Here is a 22,973-nt window from a genome sequence, read left to right on the forward strand (position 1 = left end):
ATGTCACACTTAAGTTCCCAAAAGACAGAGACAGAAAGGCAAAAGGGCCATGGAAAACCTGCTGGATCACATAACTGATTGCCCCAATCCAACTCTATTTACATGTTGGGCAAGACAACTAGCTGCACCAGAATGGAGATGTGCATTTAAATATGCATTTATCAATCCAGGTGAAAACAGGGCAGTGTGCATAGCGGGCACTGTAATTTGGATGTGCACCCTGAAGAAGGGTTAGATGGGCATCAGATCTGCCCATATCTTGTTTAGTCAGGTGATACACATGACTGGGTGGGAAAGGGTGTTTATGCGTGTGGATCTCCTTCGCTGGAAAGAAATATGTACTGAATTAGGTGTTTGTGTCCCCCCCAACTCAACTGCATGATCGTAATGATCTGACTCAGATTTGAAAATTGTGGCTTTTGAGTACCCTTTTTGATTTACCCTGGCTGTGTTACCGTAGGTACACATTCACCTCAGCAACACTTTTGCAGGATTAGTTGTGCTGGCCGCACACAATGGAATTCTACTTTACAGTGAAATCTTAGGGTGGGGACCTTTATCTACCTCCAGTAGATCACTGTCAAAAATTGACAAGATTCCTACACGGTTTGGGAAGCTTAAGTGTAGTCCTATATCAGGACTATCCAACATGGTGTTGTTCAGATGGTGCTTGACTATGACCATTGGCCATGTTGGGGTCCAATAACTTCTGGGGGGCACCATATTGACTATCCTAGCCTATCAGATCCAGTGCTATGCAGGAGGCCAGATATATCATCACTATGATGGATATGTTGGTGGAACACCACAAATAACAACAGCAGAGCACTTTCTGTGACTGCAGCTGCAACAACTGTTGTGAAGAAGAACCCAGGCACTTTCCAGCTAGTTTTGCTTATTATTGTGTTAACTTTTTATACAGGGTATCTCGTGTTACGTACCGTACTCCTTACGAATTCTTCGGGTTACAAGCTCCGCTGACCCGGAAGTAGATGCCCCTTGTTGCGAACTTTGCCCCGGGATGTGAGCGGAAGTTGAGCTCTGGCGGTGCGGCAGCAGGAGGTGCCATTAACAAAAGTGCGCCTCCCGTTACGAGCGGTTTCCGGTTACGAACGGACCTCCGGAACGTATTAAGTATGTAACATGAGGTACCACTGTATTTACCATATTTTTTGCTCCATAAGACCACTTTTTCCCTCCTAAAAAATAAGGGGTGCGTGCACCTTATGGAGTGAATGCAGGCTGTGCAGGTGCGCAGCGATCCCTCTTGCTCTTCTGGCTTCAGGGATAGCCACACAAAGCCTCTTGAGCGCAGCTGGAGCGCTCCTCCCTCTTCGCTCAAGAGGCTTTGTGTTGCTTTCTTGTTTTCCTTCTCTAAAAACTAGGTGCGTCTTATGGTCAGGTGCGTTTTATAGAGCAAAAAATACGGTGTGCTAAGGTTGTCAATGGATTAAAAAACAGTTTCATTGAACAAACATTTTACTTTTTAATTGACTAATCCAGAGGTTGTGGTGTGATTTTATTCTAAATTTAAAAGAAAATGAGCTGCCACTACATTGATTTGGAGCAGGCACCCCCAGCCTGCAGCCCTCCATATGTTTCGGCCATGATCCCTAGCTAACAGGACCAGTGGTCAGGGATGATGGGAACTGTAGTCCAAAACATCTGGAGGGCCAAAGGTTGGGGATGCCTGATTTGGAGTGTTGTCCCTGTTTCCCACTACATCCACCCTGGCCAACTTGTAATGGTATTAATAGTCCCTGAGGGAAGAACCTCAAGATTTCTTCAATATTTATTTAGTGGAAGTATAGATGCATTGTAATCTGTCCATGTCTTCAGGAAGCAACCACGCTTTTCCTACTGATTGTATGTAACATTTCACAACAGAAAGAAATGTCAGTGGTCTTGAAGAGTTGGCTATGTATGCTTGATTTTTTTTTTAAAAAAAGACTTTATCTAATCTGTGTGATTTCAACAACTGCAGTCCAATTTCAAATATCTCATGTTTAGGAAGTGTGATTGCATTGGGCGTGCTGAAGTAGCTTAGAGCAGTGTTTCCCAACCACTGTTCCGCGGCACACTAGTGTGCCGCGAGATGTTGCCTGGTGTGCCGCGAGATGTTGCCTGGAGGGAGGCGGGCGAGTCGGGTGGCGAGAGGCGGGGCGGCGGCGGCGAGGAGAGGCCGCCCAGCGCGGGGCTCTCACCGTCTGCCTGCCTGGCTGCCTGCGAGCTCGGCGGGCAGCGCCTCCGTCCGCAGCGCCCGCCTCGCGGCTCTCATTCCCTGCCCCTGCCAAAGCTCACCCAGCCAAGCCGCGCTCTCCTTCCTGCCTCGCTTTGCTGCCTCCTCCCCCCCCACCCCCAAAGCTTGGAGGTTCCCCGGCAAGGGGGAGGGAAAAAAATTGAAACTTACACTTTCGTGCGTCCCTCCCGGCGTGACGCTGCGCGCTGACGTCACGGGGTTGTAATGGTGGTGTGCCTCGAGATTTTTTTCATCAAACAAGTGTGCCTTTGCCCAAAAAAGGTTGGGAAACACTGGCTTAGAGGGTTTGTGGATGAAATTTAAATTCTAGACCTGTTCCAATCTGCATTCAGAATGGGATTTGGAATAGAGATTAGTTTATTGGCTCTGGGGGCAGAGATGAGCATCATTTGGAGCTTGGCAGGAGAAGTCTAACTGTGAAATTCCTTGCTTTGGATAAGGTGGAGTTTGCACACTTTTTCTGAGCTCCATATCATAGTCCGTTCACTGAAGAATAAACGTGGAACTGAGAAGGGAAAAAGATGATCTGCTGCTTACTGGAAAGACAGTTTAGGTTGTGAATTAATAGGGAAGAATGTAGCAATGAGAAAACACAGGATTACATTTTAAGTTTTCACTAAATTGGGTTAGAAGAAAAGAGTCCAACTTTAGATTACAGTATTCATATGACTTAATTTCATTCTCTCACTAGATAATGCCACTCCTTGTTTATTTTGAGGACCTTCTGACTGCAAGTGTTTTTGGATGGTTCCAATTAACTAGGTTCAGAGTGCTCAGCCATTCTGCTGTGCTTTGGGAAGGGGAACCTGTGTGGCTCTCTATTGTTACTATAGTTCCCATTAGCCCAACTAGAGTGGCCAGTGGTCAGGGATGATGGGAGTACGGAAATAATGAAATACATCTTAGGTCTCTAAATGTCTGTTGTGGCCTTTGCATTTATCTATGAGTTCCGTTTGGGTTTCTATATTCTATAGATTCTATATTCTATATAAGTAATAATAAATTAGACATCTCTATTTTCATTGGAGAAATGTTGGAGTGTATGAGGTAGGTCAGGCATGTCCAACAGCTAGTTCATGATCTACTAGTAGATCACTGGACGTCTGCAGTAGATCACTGGTAGATCATTGGCTTCCCCCAAAGAAGCTGAACAACTGTGGCTCCCCTAAAAAAAAGCTCAACATTTTACCTCCTCCCTGAAAAAATGCAACAACTTGACCTGAACCTCAAAAAAGGGGGTAGATCACTGCCAGTTTTTAATTCTGTGAGTAGATCGCAGTCTCTTGGGAGTTGGCCACCCCTGGTCTAGGTGTAAATCCTGTCATTTCCCCCCCACAGCTATCTCCTTGGCAGTTACCACCTTTACAAATCAGATCCCTATCTGTCAGTAATTGGTTCTGGGTTTTAATACTACCAGCTCCACAAACAAATCTGCCTCTTAATATGTCCTCCAGAACATTCCCAAAAGAACAGTGTTCAGTGAGTTTATTGAAATCAGGCCTATTCTCTTTCTGCTATGGAATTTGAAGCATTCCACAATTGTACTTGGCTTTGGACAACAGTTTTCAGACAAGAACTTTTGCACCTCTGCCAAACTTTTATCCCCTGGCTATTGTGGCTGCAATAAACTTCTCAAAGGGGAATATGTTTTCCTGCCACATACACTGAGAAGTATGGCTCTTTGCTTGTCTCCATCAATGATTTCATTAGCCAGAAAATGATGGCCTCATCTCCCCATTGCTGCCATTCCCAGTCTCTGGATTAAATTCCTTGTTTTTTTCCATAGGATGACACAGTCAGATTTTCTCACTGCTATCATTAATTTAATTCAAAAGAAGGCAGAGTTTACTCACTTTTGCAGGCCCCAAATCACAGGTTATTTGTTAAAGAGCCAGCAAGCACATAACTGAATAGGAAAATGGAGGAAACCACAAGAAGAGTCTGAGAGTGGAGTCTTTAACACGAACCAAATATTGGAAAGACTAAGCCTATCATTTCCCTGTTAGTAATTTTGTTGTTGTTGTTTAGTCATTTAGTCGTGTCCGACTCTTCATGACCCCATGGACCAGAGCACGCCAGGCACTTCTGTCTTCCACTGCCTCCCGCAGTTTGGTCAAACTCATGCTGGTAGCTTCGAGAACACTGTCCCACCATCTCGTCCTCTGTCATCCTCTTCTCCTTGTGTCCTCAAACTTTCCCAACACCAGGATCTTTTCCAGGGAGTCTTCTCTTCTCATGAGGTGTTAGTAATTTTAGACAACTTTTTAGTGTTTTTGTTTTTTGATGCAACTGATAATTAGATACTTATGGGCTGGCAAGAGTGGCTACGGATAGGATGTTGGCAGTTCTACTCCTAACTGATAGACCAATCACAATGGATAGTATTGGATAATTGCTGTTTTATTTGATGGCATTGCTTCTCAACCCAAATGCTATGGCTGCCAAGCGGGGGCCACTGTCAGGTGGGCCTCAGTACCACAGCCTGCCCAGTGCAGTCTCCACTTGCCCACACCACCCGCTAGCCGTGCCATAGCATTTTGGCTGCAAGAAAGCCAGCACCAGAAATCCCTTGCATGCTGAGTAGAGGTGGCCAGGAGACAGATAAGTTTTGGGGGGAGTGGAAGCAAGGGTGGTGTTGGAGGAAGTTAGAAAGTAAGATAAAAGGTTAATATTTATTGTTAAAATAAATAAATAGCTAGGCAAGGAATAGAAAGGAAGGTGATAAGAGGGAAAAGCTGTTATAGGGAAGAGAAATGCATAGAAGGACCAGTTATGTCACACTCTGCTGCCACCTGCCACCATTTTGTGACTGGCTCTGTGGCTGCCCTACATCACCCATTTGCGACTGGTGGGCCTCAGTAATGTTCAGATGTCCTAGGGGTAGAGAGTTTGAAAGGTCCTCCCTCATGAGATTTGTACTGTGGGTTTCTGCAAAGTACCACAAGCAGAGGCTGGACAAGTGTTATCTGTTAGGGATGCTCTAGCCTGGATTTTCTACCTCTAGCAAGGGATCAGACTGGATGTCCAGGCATAGGCAAGCTCGGCCCTCCAGCTGTTTTGGGACTACAACTCCCACCATCCCTGACCACCGGTCCTGTTAGCTAGGGATGATGGGAGTTGTAGTCCCAAAACAGCTGGAGGGCCGAGTTCGCCTATGCCTGCTCTATAGTTATAAGGTTCAGTCATGTTTGTAGTGGCTTTTAACATCTACATGCAGCCACTGAGAGCAAGTTGTCCTGAATTTTAGACTGAACTTTTATGTTATGTTATGTTTTCATTTACATTAGACTCAGGAGCAGCACTTACTTCTCTGAATAAGTGCCTGAATTCTGTTATGGGATGAATGAAGATTAAAAACGTGACCTTGTTACCCTGTTTAGCATCATGAATGTTTCCCCTGGTTGTTCACACAACACTCTAACCCAAAATTTAGTTGAGGGAGGCAGCACAAATGCAGCATCATACTTTTATTTGTCTGCAGCCTTTCCATAGTTAAAAGCTTGCTCATGACAAGATTCACATAATAACAAAAAATGTCATAAACAATAAATAAATCACAACAAAAAGTGCACAACAAAATTGAAACATTTCCACATAAATCATAAGATATAAAATACAAAAAGTATCAATAACAGCAACCCCCTATCCCCAGCCCAGCCCAAGAGTCTGTTCAGCAGCCTCAGCTTTTGTAGTTTTGAGTCAGTAAGGGCCCTCCCAGACCAGGTGGGAAAAGGCCGGCCATATCTTCCAGAACTTACAGATAAGAAAGGTCTGGGCCACTGGCGAGAAACTTCCAGCCCCTTTACTTATCCCCTGCTCATTCTTGCTGCTGCCCCAAGCTAAGCCAAGCCAAGCCAAACTCTGAACTATGACTTGAGCCAAGGTTTGTTCTTTGTTACAGCTCATCATTAAAAACAAGCGTGAGGCGGGGGCTGCATGCACACTATACATGTAAAGCACTTTGCTTCCCCAAATAATCCTGGGAACTGTGGTTACCTCTCACAAAGCTACCATTCTCAGCACCCTTAACTACAGTTCCTAGGATGCTTTGGGGGAAGTCATATGCTTTAAATGCATGGTGTGGGTTTGGACAACACTCTAAGACAAACTGTGGCTTTGCTCAAGCAAAGCAGCAGCAGCAAGGACCACCGGCAGCGCCTCTCCTTGAGCCTGCATGTTCACCCAGTCCCAGTAGGTGTGAACCAGGCCATTGTGTGGCCTTGGGTTAGTCACGGTCTCACACCTCCTCCTCCTCCTCCTCCTCCTACTTCTTCCTCTTCTTCAACCAAACAGGGTCAACCAGATAATAATGAGTGCAACAAAATTCACATGTTTAGGGAGTAAATCCCATTGAGTTCAATGGGGCTTACTTCCAGGTAAGCACTGATAGAATTGTATCCTGAATGTAAAGACTATAACTCTGGTCTTGATCCAGCCACAGTTGAGCACAGTGACTTCCCAGTGATTCAGAAGATGCTAAAATCTCCCCCATTACCACCAAATGACCCCCAAAGTGCTTAGTAGCTGTACCTCAAATAAATAAGACCCTCGTCTCTCTCTCTTTCTCTGTGTGTGTGCCTGTGTGTGTATGAAGTAATGCTAAGGCAGAGGGAATTCCCTAAGCAGCAGGGCTACTTGTCAAGAGCTGAGGAGATCCCTGCTGTAGCAGCATTTCCCTCCTTGGAGACCTGCAATTCTTCTCTTAGTCCCAGATGGAGAGGAAATCTTCACACAGCAACAAGCTCTAATGGCAGGTTCCTGACAATGGTAAGGACTGAGAAAGGGGAGGATGGACATTTTTAAAACTGTGTGCACAACTTTGCTTAGTGACCAAGGTGATTTGCAGTGGAGCATGAGACCTGGCAGTTTTTATTCCTCAAGCGTGTGGGAGTCTTACAATGCACTGCGTTCAAACAATCTGCGTGTGTGAAAGGCTGTACTTCAAAGCTAACTGGCAATCTTTTGTTTTGCTGGTTTTTACAAGCGGATCCAACTGGATTCTCGCCAGGGTTCAGAAGGGAACGCTTAATATCACAGGTGAAGTCAAGATGCTGCTGCTAATACACGTTTCATGTCAGCTCTGTTGTCAGCAGGGCTTCCTCTTCTGAAAATCAAACCTTTTGTTATTTAAGGAAGGAGTCAGATGCCCCCACCCCAACCTCATTTGTTAAATAACAAAAAGTTTGGGAACAACGTTGGGAGCAAAATACAAATGTATGTTCCCATACATTTGGTGCAAAAGGCTTTAAGAGTCCAACAGCCCCTCTCCTACACCTGCATCTTGTTTTTATTTATTGGGGCAGCTGGGGTTGGGCTGGGGAAGCTTCTCTAATAGTTCAAGTCCAGTACAGGAAGAGAGTTCAGCTTTGAGTGATGCTACATATTTCCTATGGGAGAGGCTGCCATGTGCTTTGGGTGCAGCAGGTTCACTTAAAAGAGGTTCAGAATGGCTTTTCTGTCTGAAACCTTGTAGTCATGCCTCTGTCATCTATTGGCCACTGCTAGCCAGAGTAGATACTTTGGGGCTAGCTGGACCAATGATCTGGCCCCATATAAGGCAGCTTCCTATGTGGTCAAGGGGAGCCTTCACACAATTACTGTCCCAGGCAGCACAGCACTGGGGCAGGAGATACCAATGGGTGGGAGAGCGCTTGCTGGTCCTGTCTAGCTCCTGTGTCTAGTTGGCCAATTCAAACACTAGAGCAGAGGGGTCTTGTAATTCTGAATTGCTCAGAGCCTTGACATGCCTTGATGACATCTTGCTGACCATAACTTTGACTGCTATGGGATAGAGACTTATCACCACTGTTCTTTGTAAAGCAATATGTACACAGATGGTGCTGAAATTCTTTTTTTATTTGTGTATTTATTACATTTCTATTCTGCCCTTCATCTCAGAATAATAATAGCTAACAATGAGTATTAATATTATATAGCAACAACTGCTTCTTGGGGGCCTGCTGTGTCAGTTCTTGACTTGCTTACATGACTATGCACACAATGTGTTCCACATTTGCTGATTTGTATTTCTGTTTCCTGATTGGTTGGGCCACTATAGCAGATCAGCAAACTTTCAAGTTAAACAAAGGTTGCAGGAAATGGAAGACGTCCTGTGAACCTTTTTGAAATTAGTATTTAAAACTAACACAGCAGTATTGTTGCTCTTTATTACAGTCGCTAATGAAACAAAAGTTTATTTTCTTAATGTGCTATTTATTTATTCGCAGCAAATTCCATAAAGCTAGAAATGCAAAGTGATGATGAGGATTCTGACAGGAAGCCCCTGAGGCGGGAAGATGGGATCAGGGGTCATAATGAAGGGAGCAGCTTGGAAGAGCCCCTTACTGAGAACCACGAGATGGTGGAGAACAGAAAAATTCAGGAGCTGTCAGGCGAGGGAGGAATCCGGCTTCCGAATGGTAAACTGAAATGTGACGTCTGTGGCATGGTTTGCATTGGGCCCAATGTGCTTATGGTACATAAAAGGAGTCACACTGGTAAGCAGCTGAAAGAAAACGTGATGACTGCCTTTGGCATCTGATGTTGATATTACCTGACATCTGTTCTCTTGCATTTCTTGATTCACCAATGATAATCAAGTGCAGTAAGGAATATATTCAAAAATCCTTTCAAAATATGTCAGTCTGTTGACTAATTGGGGAGAATGTTAATAGCACAGATTTCTAGACTTACCTACTTCACGGTAATGAATGCATTTGAGAGAAAAAAATTCCCCTGCCAAGTGTCCTTCACTGTGAAGGGACATCCTAAGCCAGCTCTTTAAAAGTTGACCTCCCTTTTTTCAGTAGCTTTACAAAGCCCTCACCTCCTGTTTCTCAAGTCATTTAGCTCACACCAAAGTGTAAGTAAGAGTCTTTGCTAAAATCAGGACATCTCTCACATGGCAAAGTGACTGGCCTTCATATTGGCTAGGTCTTTCAGTAGCTATCAGCCATGATACCAACTATTAGTTTCCATGTTTGGAGGTGTCTGAATACACTGGAGAACCCAGTGGATGGCTTGAAATTATGTTGGACTCAACAATTCATATTTGTGAAAAGCCTACTAAAAACGAAAATTGTACATTGGCCAGAGAGCACCTGTTTGCCTCTGTTGTTTTTCCCATTTTGTTCGACTAAAGCCTTTTGTAAGCTCACCCCCTCCCCAAACTTCCAGGGAAGTAGCAGGACCATGCCTGCTTCCTAGATCACATAAACATGCCCGGCATCATCAGTATCAGCTTCTAGGGGCCAGCGAAGACATTCCTGTTCACCCAGGCACTTGGCTCTTATTTAGGGTAGCCTAGCCAGGATTGCTGTTCATCTTTTAGTAGGGTAGGATCTGTCCTTTTTGTTTTATTGAAGGATGAGCACTTTAAGTCAATAGTATTATTTTATATTTCTGATGTATTTAAAATTTTGTATTATGTATGCTTTTGTAATTGTAAGTCACCTCGAGACATTTACTGCAGTAAGTGAGGAGAAAATGCAATGAATAATGCGACTATTAAGTGTGGAGCCCTAAGGAATAAGGTCGGTCATGAAATACCTCTCACTGGTGTCAAAGGCCACGGTAAAGAGGTGTGTCTTCAGCATATATGAAAGCTGTATGATGAAGGTGCCAGATGTGCTTCTTTGGGGAAAGAATTCCACAGCTAAGCGGCTGCCACAGCAAATGCCACTCCTGAATCACCAAGGGCTGTTGAACTCCCAAGAGAGCCCCCTTCTAAATGCACGCTGCTATTGATAAAAGCAACCAGGTTGCTGGGTTTCAGTTGTGTTTAGGTGTGTCTGCTGAGTGAGAGTTCTGTAACTGGGTTTAATCCAAAACATACTTCCATGGAAGTGTGTTCTATTAGTGTTGGTGGAATTTACATACTGGTAGATGCGCTCAGAACTGCAACCTTCATTTTGAGCTCTGCGGGCACTGCAGTATAAAACATAGGTTGGATAGTGTGGGTGTTCAGTCTGCCCCCCAAAGTCGACATATTCCCAGTATGACTTTCACAATAGCATTTGTCTAATGCTAAATCCAAACCTGGAAAAACTGATTTCTAAGGTAGGGCAGAAGTGGTTCAGATATGTTGAATAGAAATAGCTGATTATGACATCCTTGGGAGGCTCCCCTCCCTTTTTATGCATTAAAAATAAATAGTTTGCTTGTTTAATAAGAGGCAACAACTTTCGTATTGTTCAAAGTCCTGCACCCAAACAGAAGCAGGAGGGTCTTGGAAAGTGGCTCCTGCCTGGCTCTCCCTAACTGAGTAGCTAGAAGACAAAACCGCTCCCAGGCTCCTGAGTGTTGGTGGGGTGGCATATGCACTGCCGTGAGCTCCTTGGCACCTAACTTGTGATATGACCTGGCAGCACTCAGCATCTGAAAAAAACCTGTTCATAAATCTACATGATATAGCCTGAGGCATGACTACATATAGGATTTCGAAATAATTAGCAAAGGGGAGCAGGAGGCAAGGAAGAAGAACAATTACAAAAACGAAAAAGGTTGGGGGTGATAATAGGAGGGACATCAGAAAAAAACAAGTTGGGAAAATCCTGTTAAAAACTCATTGTCTTCAACAATGTGCAACTAGGGTGCGACTGGTGCAAGCGAGGAAGGTCCACCTCTCAGTATTAGGGCTCATACTTTGCATGCAGAAAGATTCAGTTCTTGACATCTCAGGAAGCAGAGCTAGCGGAAAACTCTGCCTGAGAGCGTGGAGAGCTGTTGGCTTTCAGAAAGGTAATGCTGGGCTAGAATTACCAATGGTCTGACTCAGAATAAGGCAATTTCCTATGTTTTAAGGGGCGTGTGTGTGTGTGTGTGCATAGAGTGGGAGTGTAAAGTACCTGACCCTGAACTGAACATGGAGGTAAATCACAGGTATTATTATTATTTGATTTATTACAGTGGCAGTAAATATAGAGACAATTTGGACATTTTACACTTTAGGCACTGCAGAGCTGTTGTCTCTCCACCTCCACCCTCCGCCCCATAGCATTGTGACCCAAAAAAGAAAGAGAAAGAGATTACATAAGACACTGTCCTTTTGTTATAGCCATTAGAGTTCCTATATTGAGGAATAGTGCTTGTTCCCTCTCTGAAAAAAGGCAGTGATGCAGTGGCTATTCAGATGTTCTCAAGCATATAGAAATGACTTCTCTTTCTGTGTGTAGCTTTGTTCTCTACTTTGGCTGACCCCAGATGTTGCTTAGCTATTTTATTATATGGAAGTTTCCTTTTTTGTGGGGGAGCCGGGGGAGGTTTTCCGGTAGAAATGGTACCTATAAAAGGTAAAGCTGAATCTCCAACGTGGGATAATCATGTTGTTACCTCTAATAGGACAGTTGTAAGGATCACTCAGGCAGAGTCTACGCATGACATAGAATGTGGTGATGGAGTTGTCAGGAGGTAGAATAGACTTGTACGACTTCAAAAAGCAATTGTGATTCCTTAAAAAAACGACCCCTATAAGAAAAAACACTGCACAATTAAAAACCAGAACGTACAGTTGTTTCTACTCAGTCTACTCCATTTCTTACTTGTAGGGAGTAACTCTACCTAGTGGAACATTCAGAAATGGTATTCACCCCACCCCACAGTTTGAAGTGGTACAGCCCATTTTACCACCTCTTTTGACCTGGCCTGAAATAATTCAAATGCTTTGAATCTTCTAAAACACTGGATATATTATTTTGATGCATTAAAATCTCCTTGCAAATAAGCACCAAAAAACATACTTCTAACCCTGTAAGCCTGTGGTGCATCAAACAGCATGAGAATAAAAACTGAAAGGTGCAGAGGGGAGGAAGAGCTTAACTTTACAGTATTTAAAAAATAAATAAAAATACCCTACCTCATCTGCTGGATACAGTTCTTCTGATGTAAGAGGCGCAGAGTAAGCAGATAAGTAAGCAGTAATTGTGACTGGGAAGTATAATTAGCTGGCTAGCCTTTTTGGGAATGATATTAATGTGCACCATGAATTACTTCTTGGCCTTTTGTGAAACTGTTCCATACCACAAAACTTGGCTGCCAAACCCTACAAAATAGTTTGTCTAAATAGATACGTGTTGGTGCGTATCCAAGCATAGTATTTCATTCTTTTTAAAAAGGAAGCTCACTAAAAGCATTGCCCAGCAGACTCAGAACTGTGTAGATGTTTGAAGCTCCCAGTCATCTGATGCTCAGATTCAGGGGGGCAGAGAATGGAGCATGGGAGGGGAAGGAGTGGTGCCTGGAGCATCTGGGGGAGGAAAACTGCTGAGGGGCCAGGTGGGTTGATGCAGATAATTGTTCCTGGTGGCGGAAAAAACCTGAATGTGTTTAGGGTCTCATTCTGGAGGCGTGAGGGCCATGCGTGTGTAATGAATAGCAGAAACTCTCAAGCTATGCAGCTTATACCCCTTCACCCTCATTCAGGTCCTTCAGCCTAAGATTTCACTCCTCCATCTAAAAAAGCCCTTGGGAACAGGCTAAATTTCAGACTGTAACTTCTAACCCTACTGTACACAGGGGAGAGGGGCAAACGCAAAGAGGACAGGCCTCCTGTGCCTTTGATGGTTGTGTAGATGAGGGAACTAAAGCAGGAACTAAACCAGTGGCCCTCCAGATATCAGAGGACTACCATTCACATCATCTCCATTTCTTGTCGTGCTGGCTGGGACTGATGGGAGCTGAAGTCCAACAATATCTGGAGGACCAGAACTTCCCTACTCCTGTTGTAGGGGGACTTACAGCAGGAGTAGCTGTTCCTGGCTCTTAGCCAGAGATTTTGTGAGGTGAGAGCCACTAGGGGCAGAGAGTAATTACAGAACAGGCAGGCCATAAAAGCAGATAGCCTAACATACAGGAAGTTATTTAATCCTTGATTTTTTTTTAAAAAGTAAAAAATTAAAGCTTAAGGTTGAGCAGGAACCTGAAATATCCCCTGAGCCAGGGACAAGCCTTATGACTAGGACGCTGCACTACTGGATCTTGAAACTACATTCTCATGAATGCTACTCATGAAGATGAGGAATAGTTATGAGAAAGGAGGGCTCCCGAAAAGACTCGTGTACACTCCTAGTTAGCTTTTTGAACCTTCCACCTTGCTCTTCATTTTATAAGGCTTTAGGTACATATGTAGGTACAAAAAACAATCTTATACCTTGATCACCTTATACCATAAACCAAATCAAGTGATAATGCTTCTTCTGGACTGTAATAGTTCAGCCCACAGGTTGGGGCCAGGAGGAGATGGCATGTTTGAATTCTGTCCCATAGGGGTAAATCCCTCTTTCTGAATAGTGAACTGAAATGTTAGGAAGAAAGATTCAGCTTGTTGTTTTCTGTAGGTGGTGTGGGGTTGTTGTTGTTTGTTTGTTTGTTTGTTTGTGTTTGTTTGTGTTGTTTTGAGAACATGCAAACTCACAGTGACCCTGAGCCTCCAGTGCAACCCATAATGGTAATTTCTGAAAAGATTACCTTTTTGATTCATTTGAATCTGTAAATTGGTCTTAATTTGGCCTTATTGTCTAGGTGCAACACCTGAATTGTGCATAATGAAGTTGTGGCCGAGGGAAGGTTATAACACAACACATTTTAATCTTTAGGACGCTATAAATATTATTTCTGGGTTTTGACTGTAACTGACGAATGTTTCACAAATTCTAAACTGATTTCCTGATTGTGAGCTTTGGAAACATCTAAGGTCTGGGATTCCTCCCCATTTCCCAAGTGGGATTGTAAAAATCAGGGGTCATTTGGGCTGAGGCCTAAGATTCTCTGTTCAGTGGATTTGTGCTCCATATGTGAGACAAATCAGCACACACACACCCCAAACACACACACTGTTCTATTAAGAAACTGATGCACAGGATGGTAATTCACAAGAAGGCTTATAAGAAAAATCAAAAACTTGTATAACATAACATGATCTCAAAAACCTACGTAAAATTGGCAAGACCTTTCCTTCCCCCTTTCCTTGCTTTTTCTTCTTTAAAACTACTACTCCCAGCAAAGGGCTTTTAATCCATTTATCATTTCCAAAATGCTTTGACGTAGCCTTTACAATCATTGATCATGAAATGCAAGCTTTCTGTGGACCATCATTCATCAAAGAAGTTCTATTTACAGAAGGATGTGAAACTGTAGACAGCATGTAAAACTGCTGTTTTACAGTTTGTTTCACAGGAGTACCAAATCAGATTTGCCACTTTTCAACTTAACTTCTTGGTTACTCGAAGACTTGCATTGCACAGCCTACTTTATAGAATTTTTCATGATTGCAATAGCCAGGTAATCAGGTAATATTGTCACTGAATACTTAAGGTACTCTTTGGCCTAGTTCTCACAGAGGTGGTCTGTGCATAAGGACTGTGTCATATGCAGATGAGGACTCATGTGACTGAATACTGTTTCATGTAAAACATGTCTCTGCACACAGAAAACTAGGGTTTGAAGAAGTCTGGTCTGGACCCTTCTCCCTCACATGCTAGTTTTCTACATTGTGGGTGTTGGGTGGGTGTGTTAATGAGCATTCAACTCTGTGTGAGCCACAGCTGTAGCTTGAAGTGCTACAGCCTGGACTCAGATTTTGTTCATCGGTGAGAATCAGGCTTTTGTTGTGGAGCTTATAGAAGAGATTTCTGGGCGCCAGTTTGGCGACCACAGTTAAAAAACTTCTGCCGTAGTTCATAGTTAGTGCCATTTCCATTTTCCCTGTGTGTGTTTCTCCTTCTTGCATACAGGGGCAAATTGTTGTGAGAGCAAGCTGCAGGCAAGCAATGTACGGTAGTTGAGATCAGAGGAGCATAGAATTATAGCGTTGGAAAGGACACCAGGGGCCATCTAGCTCAACCCCCCACAATGACATTCCCTTGTGACGACTGAAACCTAGGCTTAAGGTGTCATTGGCTTATATTTCTAACACTGATTCTATGAAAGTTTATGCAAAGCTATGTGCATGACTTGCTCTAACACTACTTCAGGTGGATCATTATTTTAGCAAGGGTAAATAGTTTCACTAGATTCAGAAGATATGGAAGGTAGTACTCAGGATGGGTGCTGCACAGACTGCCTGATCAGGGCATGAAACAAATCAGCACAGGAAATCTGAAGGCCTGGTTTAGCCTGGCTAGGCTTCCCTGGTCAGCAGGGCTTGATGTGAACCATGGTTTAGACAAAGGATGTATTCCAGTACCAAGGCTTGGAATATATGAGGCAGCTATAAAAGGAAATGAATCTGAGCCTATGCACCCACTAATGATAGCAACCACCCACCCACCCTCACATTGATATGGGTTTTAGGGTTTAGAGGGCCTCAGGGTCAAGATGAATCTCACTTCAGATTTCCCTGGTCTGCTCAGCACAACATGATGCTTCCCAGTTCAGATCTTCTAGGCAGGTATAAAGGTTTACCTTTGAAGGCAAATGTGCACTATCAGGGTATGAGTGTTGGAAACCTGATTGAGAATATTAAAGCATTAATCCACTTGCTCAGTTAAGCTCATTAATCTCCCTATTAAGGTAGTTTTAAATGACTATTCTGCAGAGGACATATGTGAGAAGGGGGAAGTGATGGGGATGACTCTGACATGAGTAATTAAAGCATTCTGTCAGATGAGAGGGAAAACTGGCTACCCTGAAAGTTCCAGCTGAGGTAGAATAATGAATACTGACTCTGGAATTTGTTGAATTTAAAGGTTTTAAGATCTACATTTACAATTTAGCTTTAACTTTTAAGAACTAAGCTCAATCCTAGGCTCAATGTCTACTCAGAAGTAAGTCCCATGGAGTTATATGTGTATGTGTGTAAAATTGTAGCTGAATTCTGCCAATTTTTTATCAATAATCAGGGCTTTACTGCTCAGAAACTTGAAGGTGCTTCATTGTTAGCCTGCCCAGCTACGGAGCTGCTTTAAATGTAATCAACCCAACAATAAGCAGAAATGTTGCCGCCTTCTGTTCCTGAGTTCAGCATCTATTCGCTTGTCAAATACCTTGTGGCATTGTTGTGTGTGAGAGAGACTTCTTTGGCAATGTGCGGCTGCACTTCACATGTTATCTGTGTATAAGAAAAATGTAGTCTTTATAGAGAAAAATGTCCATCAGCTGCAATATAATGCAAGCACGACTGTTATATGGAACAACCTAATTGCCATATTTATGAAGTCAATACAGGAAATCTCTCATGTGTGCTTTAGACAGTGGGCAGATCCACACCGTACATTTAAAGCACATGACTGAGCACAAAGAATCATGGAACTGTGGTTTATAGCTGTGAGAGGGATACTACTGTTCGCAGGATTCTTTCAGGGAACTGATATGCTTTAAATGAGCACTCATAGTTCTTTAAATGTATGGTGTGGCTCTGCCCATTGTGGTATACCTGCGTCTGTCTGAATACATATATAAAGCCTTGCAGCTTGCAGTCAGGATGCTTGAAAGACATTCCCTCCCCTTGTACTCCCAAATGATCCATGTGCTCTGCAGGCGGGGCTTCCTGTGCAATCCATTTTATCAGGGTGTCTGCTCTGCACAGTCTAGGAATCTGGCCTTTAGTGTTGTGGTACCAACCCTTGGAATTCCCACCTGTTAAATATTAGACAGATATAGTGTCCGTAATCTCTTTGGTGCCTTCTGAATGCCTTCCTTTCCCAACAAGCTTTTTTTAAGTAGAGTTCTTTCCCTATCTGTATTGGAATTGTTTGTAGATATTTTATTTGTTTTACTATTTCTGTGTTTGCTGCCCTGAACTCCTTTGGGAGGAAGGGCAGAATACAAATTTTTATAAATAACTATTAATAAACCAATGGCTGCTGATTCTGCTGATCACATGTGGTCTAAATGAGTATGGGTGGGTGGGACTGCATAATTATTTGGTAGCCCCAGCTATGGTGATAAAACATAAATGGTGGCCACAGAAGTGTCCCACATCAGTGTATTCCTGTTTTGTTGACCTCCCTGGTCTCCCAAAACACAAAGCGGAATGAAGACGGTGGAGCAAAGAGAGACAAGATGAAGGAGCATTAGGTTGCTGGGGAAGGATCAGGGGGGAGGAGCCTTAGAGAGTGGGGACCTTCAGTCCTTGCAACTGCCTCATTGGGGCAAGACCTGCTGGGAAGAGTTGCTGTGATCACTAGGCCTGAATTGTTTTGGTTTCTTTGAATGAAAAGTTAGCTTCACTGACACCGTGTGTTTTATTGCTGACCTGCTCCTGACTCCAGCTCCTGACACTATATTTGGAGAAGATCCGTTAAAAAGCAGCAGTACCAAAATGAATTATTGTGAAAATAAGAAATGGGTGTGTGATTTGGTCCTCACCCAGGGTGCCATATTATCAAAGTGTGCGCCTGCTGCTGCTGCTGTTGCAAGTTTTTCTCTACTATTATGTAGCATTTCAGGAGGGGTAGATTTCCTGGATTTCATTGTCTCAGATGTTATATTTATGAGAGCACCCTTGTTTGAATATTGGGAGATTGGGCATGTATATTTGTTGGCCATGGTTTCTCAGACCTTTTCTCCGTTGTCTTCTCCACTGCAGGTGAACGTCCCTTTCACTGTAACCAATGTGGAGCTTCCTTCACACAGAAGGGGAATCTACTGAGGCACATCAAATTACACTCTGGGGAGAAACCGTTCAAATGTCCCTTCTGTAGCTATGCTTGCCGTAGAAGGGATGCCCTCACAGGACACCTCAGGACGCACTCGGGTGAGTCTACAATGCCTCCTCTTTAACTGCAGTGCTTTTAAAAGCACTGAACGTACATCACTAGCTACCTTATAGTGAGTTATTATCTATACTGACTGACAGTGTCTGTTCAGGATTCCCGTCAGGATTCTCTTTCACAGTGGCCTGGATTGCTGAGTTACTGAAATGGCAGTTGCCCGTGTGTTGGGGGTGGATCTTGCCCACATCCACTGCCTGCAATCCTTTTGGGCCAGCAATGCCAGGGATTGAATCTGGCCAAGGTGTGGCTTTCACCTTTTACCTGTGGCTCCTTTGTCCTACTGATATGCTTTCTGATCTAGAGGCAGACAGGTGTCATTTATGTATTTGTTACAAAAAAGCAAGCACTGCTTCTTGGCGAGAGCTCAAAGGGAGCAAGAAGCGACTCTGCGTGCAGGCAAATGGCTTATCCATACCTCAGCTTATTAAGCCAATATATGGTTTTCTGAGTGTGACTAAAATTTTCACAGTCATGAATGCTGCAAAAACTGTATTTCTGTTCCCTTCACACATAAATTGCACAGGCACAATAATGGATCCACCAAATTATGATGTCAGCTTAATGGTTCCAAGGAAAATTGATTCCATTAGGCCAAAGGACTTCTATGGATACTCTTGACAAGCTTTCTGTGCCCCACCCCCGACCCCATGGTTCCAGGCCTGGATAATGTCAACCAGAATTTTTTTTTTGTAACTTCAGCACTTCAGGTATTAAGCCCACCATTATCTGTGATTCAGTAATCCCCAAGTATCAGAAAAACGCAGAGGTCCAAAACCTTCCCAAGCTAGTTTTTCTGATCTGTCCTACAACTATGAGGTTATTGATGTGTATGCAAGATGTAAGACACAACTGTTAGGTGTTGGAAATTTGACTAGGTATTTCAAATTACTGTTGAAGAACTAGAAATAGAATATTGTGAGTGTTCTTTATGTTTTAAGAAATGGAAAGTCTTCAGAAGATTCCCCACTAGATGTGGAAAGTCATAAACCAAACCCCAGCTGTTTAACCCTAAAGATCTGTTTCGTACAGCTAAGATGGAGAATACCTTTAAGGAGCGCCTCTAGCAAGTGTAGGTTGGACCCTCTGTCTTCTAGATCACTTTGTCACTGATAATGATAAACATTTGTTTTAAAATAGAAATAATGTTTTAAGTTTTAACATCATAGGAAATCATGGTATTTACATCATAGGAAAAAGTTACGAAGCTTTAAGAAGAAATAAATCATCTAAGCGACAGACTACTCAGGTGCAGGTGTATATTCCAGTACACAGGGGATAACATCATCATAACAAAACAGTTGGCCTCTGTTGCCTTTTGATTTTGAACTTTCATCCTAAACTGGCACAGAGAATGTATTTTCTTGTATCAGAAGTTGAACGTCAAATTACCATGGTCCAGTTTCTGCTTGCAAAAAGGTACACCTAGCAATAATTACCTAATTCCTTTCTCTTCTGATCTTGCTGTTTACAATTAACTCACCACAATCATGTTTAAAAGTGCCTGCTACTCAGAATAACACTTCATGCATTTGATGAAGTGGACTAGTCCATGAAAGCTTAAGCTATAATAAATAAGTTAGTCTTTACGGTGCTGCAATACTGCTGTGTTTGCTTCAAGAGACCAGCACAGGACCCCTTCTAGAAATTGCTTTTCTTGGGTAGATTCCACATCTAACATTTTGAATAGGTGTTAAAATAGGTAGCATTTTCTCTCAAACTATTCCACTACATTCCTTTCTTCATGATATCTTTGTCATGGATTCTGCTCCATACTGATCAGAGCAGACCTCAACATATGGGTAGCAGAGTAAAACCATAAACATGATGCAGGGTTCCCCAAAAAAACAACTCAGAGGTAATCAACTTCATTCAGCAGAGTTTATTACTGAAGGTAAATGAGCATAACAGTCACAAATCAAATTCTTCAGGATTGGCACAGTCCATAAGAAATCCAGTTGCATCAGACTTAATTTAAACTTCAGTAAGACTAAAACATAGACTTAGTACTATGTACAGACCACCATGCCAGAAAGAAAGAGAGACAGAAAGTGAAACCCAAGCTCTTCTGGCCTATTATTAGGAACCTTCTGCTTGTTTCCAGGCAGAATAGAAGCGTCTAGAAACTTCTAGCTTGCACAGCTTGTATCACACAGAGAAGCTTTCAGAACCCTCTTGAATTAATTAGAATAGGAAAAATCTCTACACTTTAAGTGAATACTTTCTGTACCAAAAAAATGTAAACCTGACAATCTTTACCTTTAAGTTACTCCCAGGTGGTCTTTACCCCATGTGAAGGCTATCCTGAATATTAAACAGACTTGTGTTTGGGGATGAGATGGGGAATGGTCTATCATTGAACCACTGACCAATTTTTTTGTGGATCTCATAGTGCCTAGTGGCTTCTGTTATTCTTGCTACAAATACAGGATTAAGTAATGTTTGCTCTGATTCAGCAAATCACTTTTTATGTTCTTAAGCTAGAACATATATTCTAGTATTAGTGAATACAGATTAGTTACTTTTTATTGTCAACAGGTTCTGAGTATGCATCCTTATTTTCTAAATTAAAACATATTTGTGGACCATAGGGATTTCACTTATTTTTTTAAAAAAGTTGAACCATGCAAGATGTAAGTCAGACTGCCTCATTTTAGGGTGAATTACTGTATGCTGTCATTCACATTGTAATCTTGGTCAGTCCTTTAAGTTGAGCACATAAAAAAGCTTCCTATCAGTAGCCATATCGTGAGTCACTATTTTGTTTGTTCTCACAGCATTGGGCACAGTATAAGCCAAGATCAGAATTTCTGAGAAGGGAGTATTAGTTACTGACGTTACTTTAAGCATGTAAAGATGGAACTATGGTAAAAGAATTAGATTTACAGGAGATGTGGAGATTCAATACAATGTTTTACTTCTCAGTTGGAGAGCACAAAACGAAAGCCAAGAATTTCCATCCCACTGCACAACCCAAGAAAATATTTAAATTTATGCTTCTTTCTCTTAAAATTCATTCCCACTGATTCTAAACAGAAATCTTAGAAGTGAACCCCATTGATTTCAATGAAACATGCATGTCAGTAGTGTTTTTAGAACCCTTCTTGAAGCCCAAATCACCAACGCCCAAATGTTGAAGCAGGTAACTTCATATGGGACAACATGGCTTTATGCTGTGCTACAGATACTGAGAAGCTGAGCTCCTTAACGGGAGCCAAATGAAAACTAGGTCTTGAACCTGGACCTGTTGTGAACTTTGCTTGACATTCCCCGCACACCTACATTTTATTGTACACAGAAGGCAAAGAAGTTTTATCCTGTAGGCTTCTCGTCTTAGGGAAGAGCTTTTAACTTGATTGCTGCTCTCTGGCTGTTTCCCCATTTCTCTGTTTGATAAGTGTGGCCTTTTCCCGCCCTGTATCTCAGCCTTCTTGCCCTGTGGTGGCTAATGGAGATTGACTATGCAATGGGTTACACAGGATGTGTCATTTGCATACATAGGTTTTGCTTAATTATGCTGCTCTGGCTGCAGGCACAGACACATAAGTTTCCCTGCTCTCTGTGTAATAAAATAAAAGATTTATATTTTCATAATTAAATGTAGGGCTGCGGTCTTTACAGTGCTAAATGAGCATTGGAGGCCTGGGCAAAGGCAGTTGTTTGAGGGTGACATACATCAAAGCAGAGAGGAATTAAAAAACTGAAAAGGACAGAGAAAGAAACCTTCTTGGAGACTCATAAACATATTTATGTGGTAATCATATGAACCCTCACTCCACAGTGATCAAGATGCCCATACTCCCATCAGTACCAAAGGTCACAGGAGGTCTCTCTCTTCCCATCCCCTTTGCTATATCCTGGGAATTCCTAGTGTTCTAACGTTGCTGTTGGCATTTTAAGGGCCTCAAGTCCACTTCTGAAGCATTGCCTTAATTTTTACAAAAGTTTTTTTTAAAAAAATCAAAACATTTGCATCCCTCCTTTTCTTCTAGGTAGCTAACAACAGCAAGTTATAAAAATGAATTACAAACACATGCACACACAAATGTAAAGGGACCCCTGACCATTAGGTCCAGTCATGACCGACTCTGGGGTTGCGGCGCTCATCTCGCTTTATTGGCCGAGGGAGCCGGCGTACAGCTTCCGGGTCATGTGGCCAGCATGACTAAGCCGCTTCTGGCGAACCAGAGCAGCACATGGAAACACCGTTTACCTTCCCACTGGAGCGGTACCTATTTATCTACTTGCACTTTGATGTGCTTTCGAACTTCTTACAGCTAACTCAAGCTAAAAGTCTCCATTCTCCAACTGTTTTGGTAAAAATTCATTAGTTATTTATTAGTTATATCCACATTTCCTACAAGATGCAGCTTAAGGTGGCTTACATGCGGCTAAAATCAGCATGAATATGTGTGTGTTGAGGCTTGTGTTTGCATAGATAGAGATAGATAAAATCACTTACTAAATTCCGTAAACTTCAGAACAACCAGCAGATTTGTTAACTAGAAGAATAAAGACCCATCAACCAAATGTCTGGCAAAATACAAAAATCTGTTACTTGTATTTTAAAACTATCTGTATTTGGGGGGGGGGGTTGATGGGAGTTGTAGTACAACACCTTCAAGGGGGCCATAAATCCCCATCCCTGTTTTAAAAATCAAGGAAATTAAGGCAACATTGCCACTCGAGCTAATCTTACAGGGATCAAGGTGTCAATGCCAAAAGCCATTGGGATATTAGCCTAACAAATATACCTTCCTCTGCTGCCTCAAACTGTCCCCATCCAACCCAAAACAGTCACCAAGCAAATATATTGATTATTTATTTATTAAATTTCTATACTGACCTTCATCCAAAGATCACAGGGCTGTTTACAGTAGAAAATCACAAAAAATGCATAACGTAAGAACAAACAAAAACAATCACACACACACACAGAGAGAGAGAGAGATTAAAATGCCATAGATTGTTAAATTACCCAAAGGAATGTTTTTGCCTGGCATCCA

At 42.6% G+C, this 22,973-nt stretch overlaps 1 protein-coding gene across 6 annotated transcripts in view; it reads left to right on the top strand.

Moving 5' to 3' along the window:
- IKZF2 (IKAROS family zinc finger 2) overlaps positions 1-22,973 on the top strand; it is a 108,333-nt gene that overhangs the window by 55,338 nt on the left and 30,022 nt on the right. For 4 of the 6 annotated variants that reach the window (XM_081180233.1, XM_081180234.1, XM_081180232.1 and 1 more), the window contains exons 4-5: positions 8,488-8,757; positions 17,784-17,951. In XM_081180233.1, coding sequence (XP_081036359.1) covers positions 8,488-8,757; positions 17,784-17,951 — 438 coding nt within the window. The remainder of the gene's footprint in view (positions 1-8,487; positions 8,758-17,783; positions 17,952-22,973) is intronic. The other 2 variants (XM_081180235.1, XM_081180237.1) reach the window with 1 other exon arrangement.

Source organism: Podarcis bocagei (assembly GCF_964188305.1).
Source record: "Podarcis bocagei genome assembly, chromosome: 1".
Classification (NCBI taxonomy): Eukaryota; Metazoa; Chordata; class Lepidosauria; order Squamata; family Lacertidae; genus Podarcis; species Podarcis bocagei.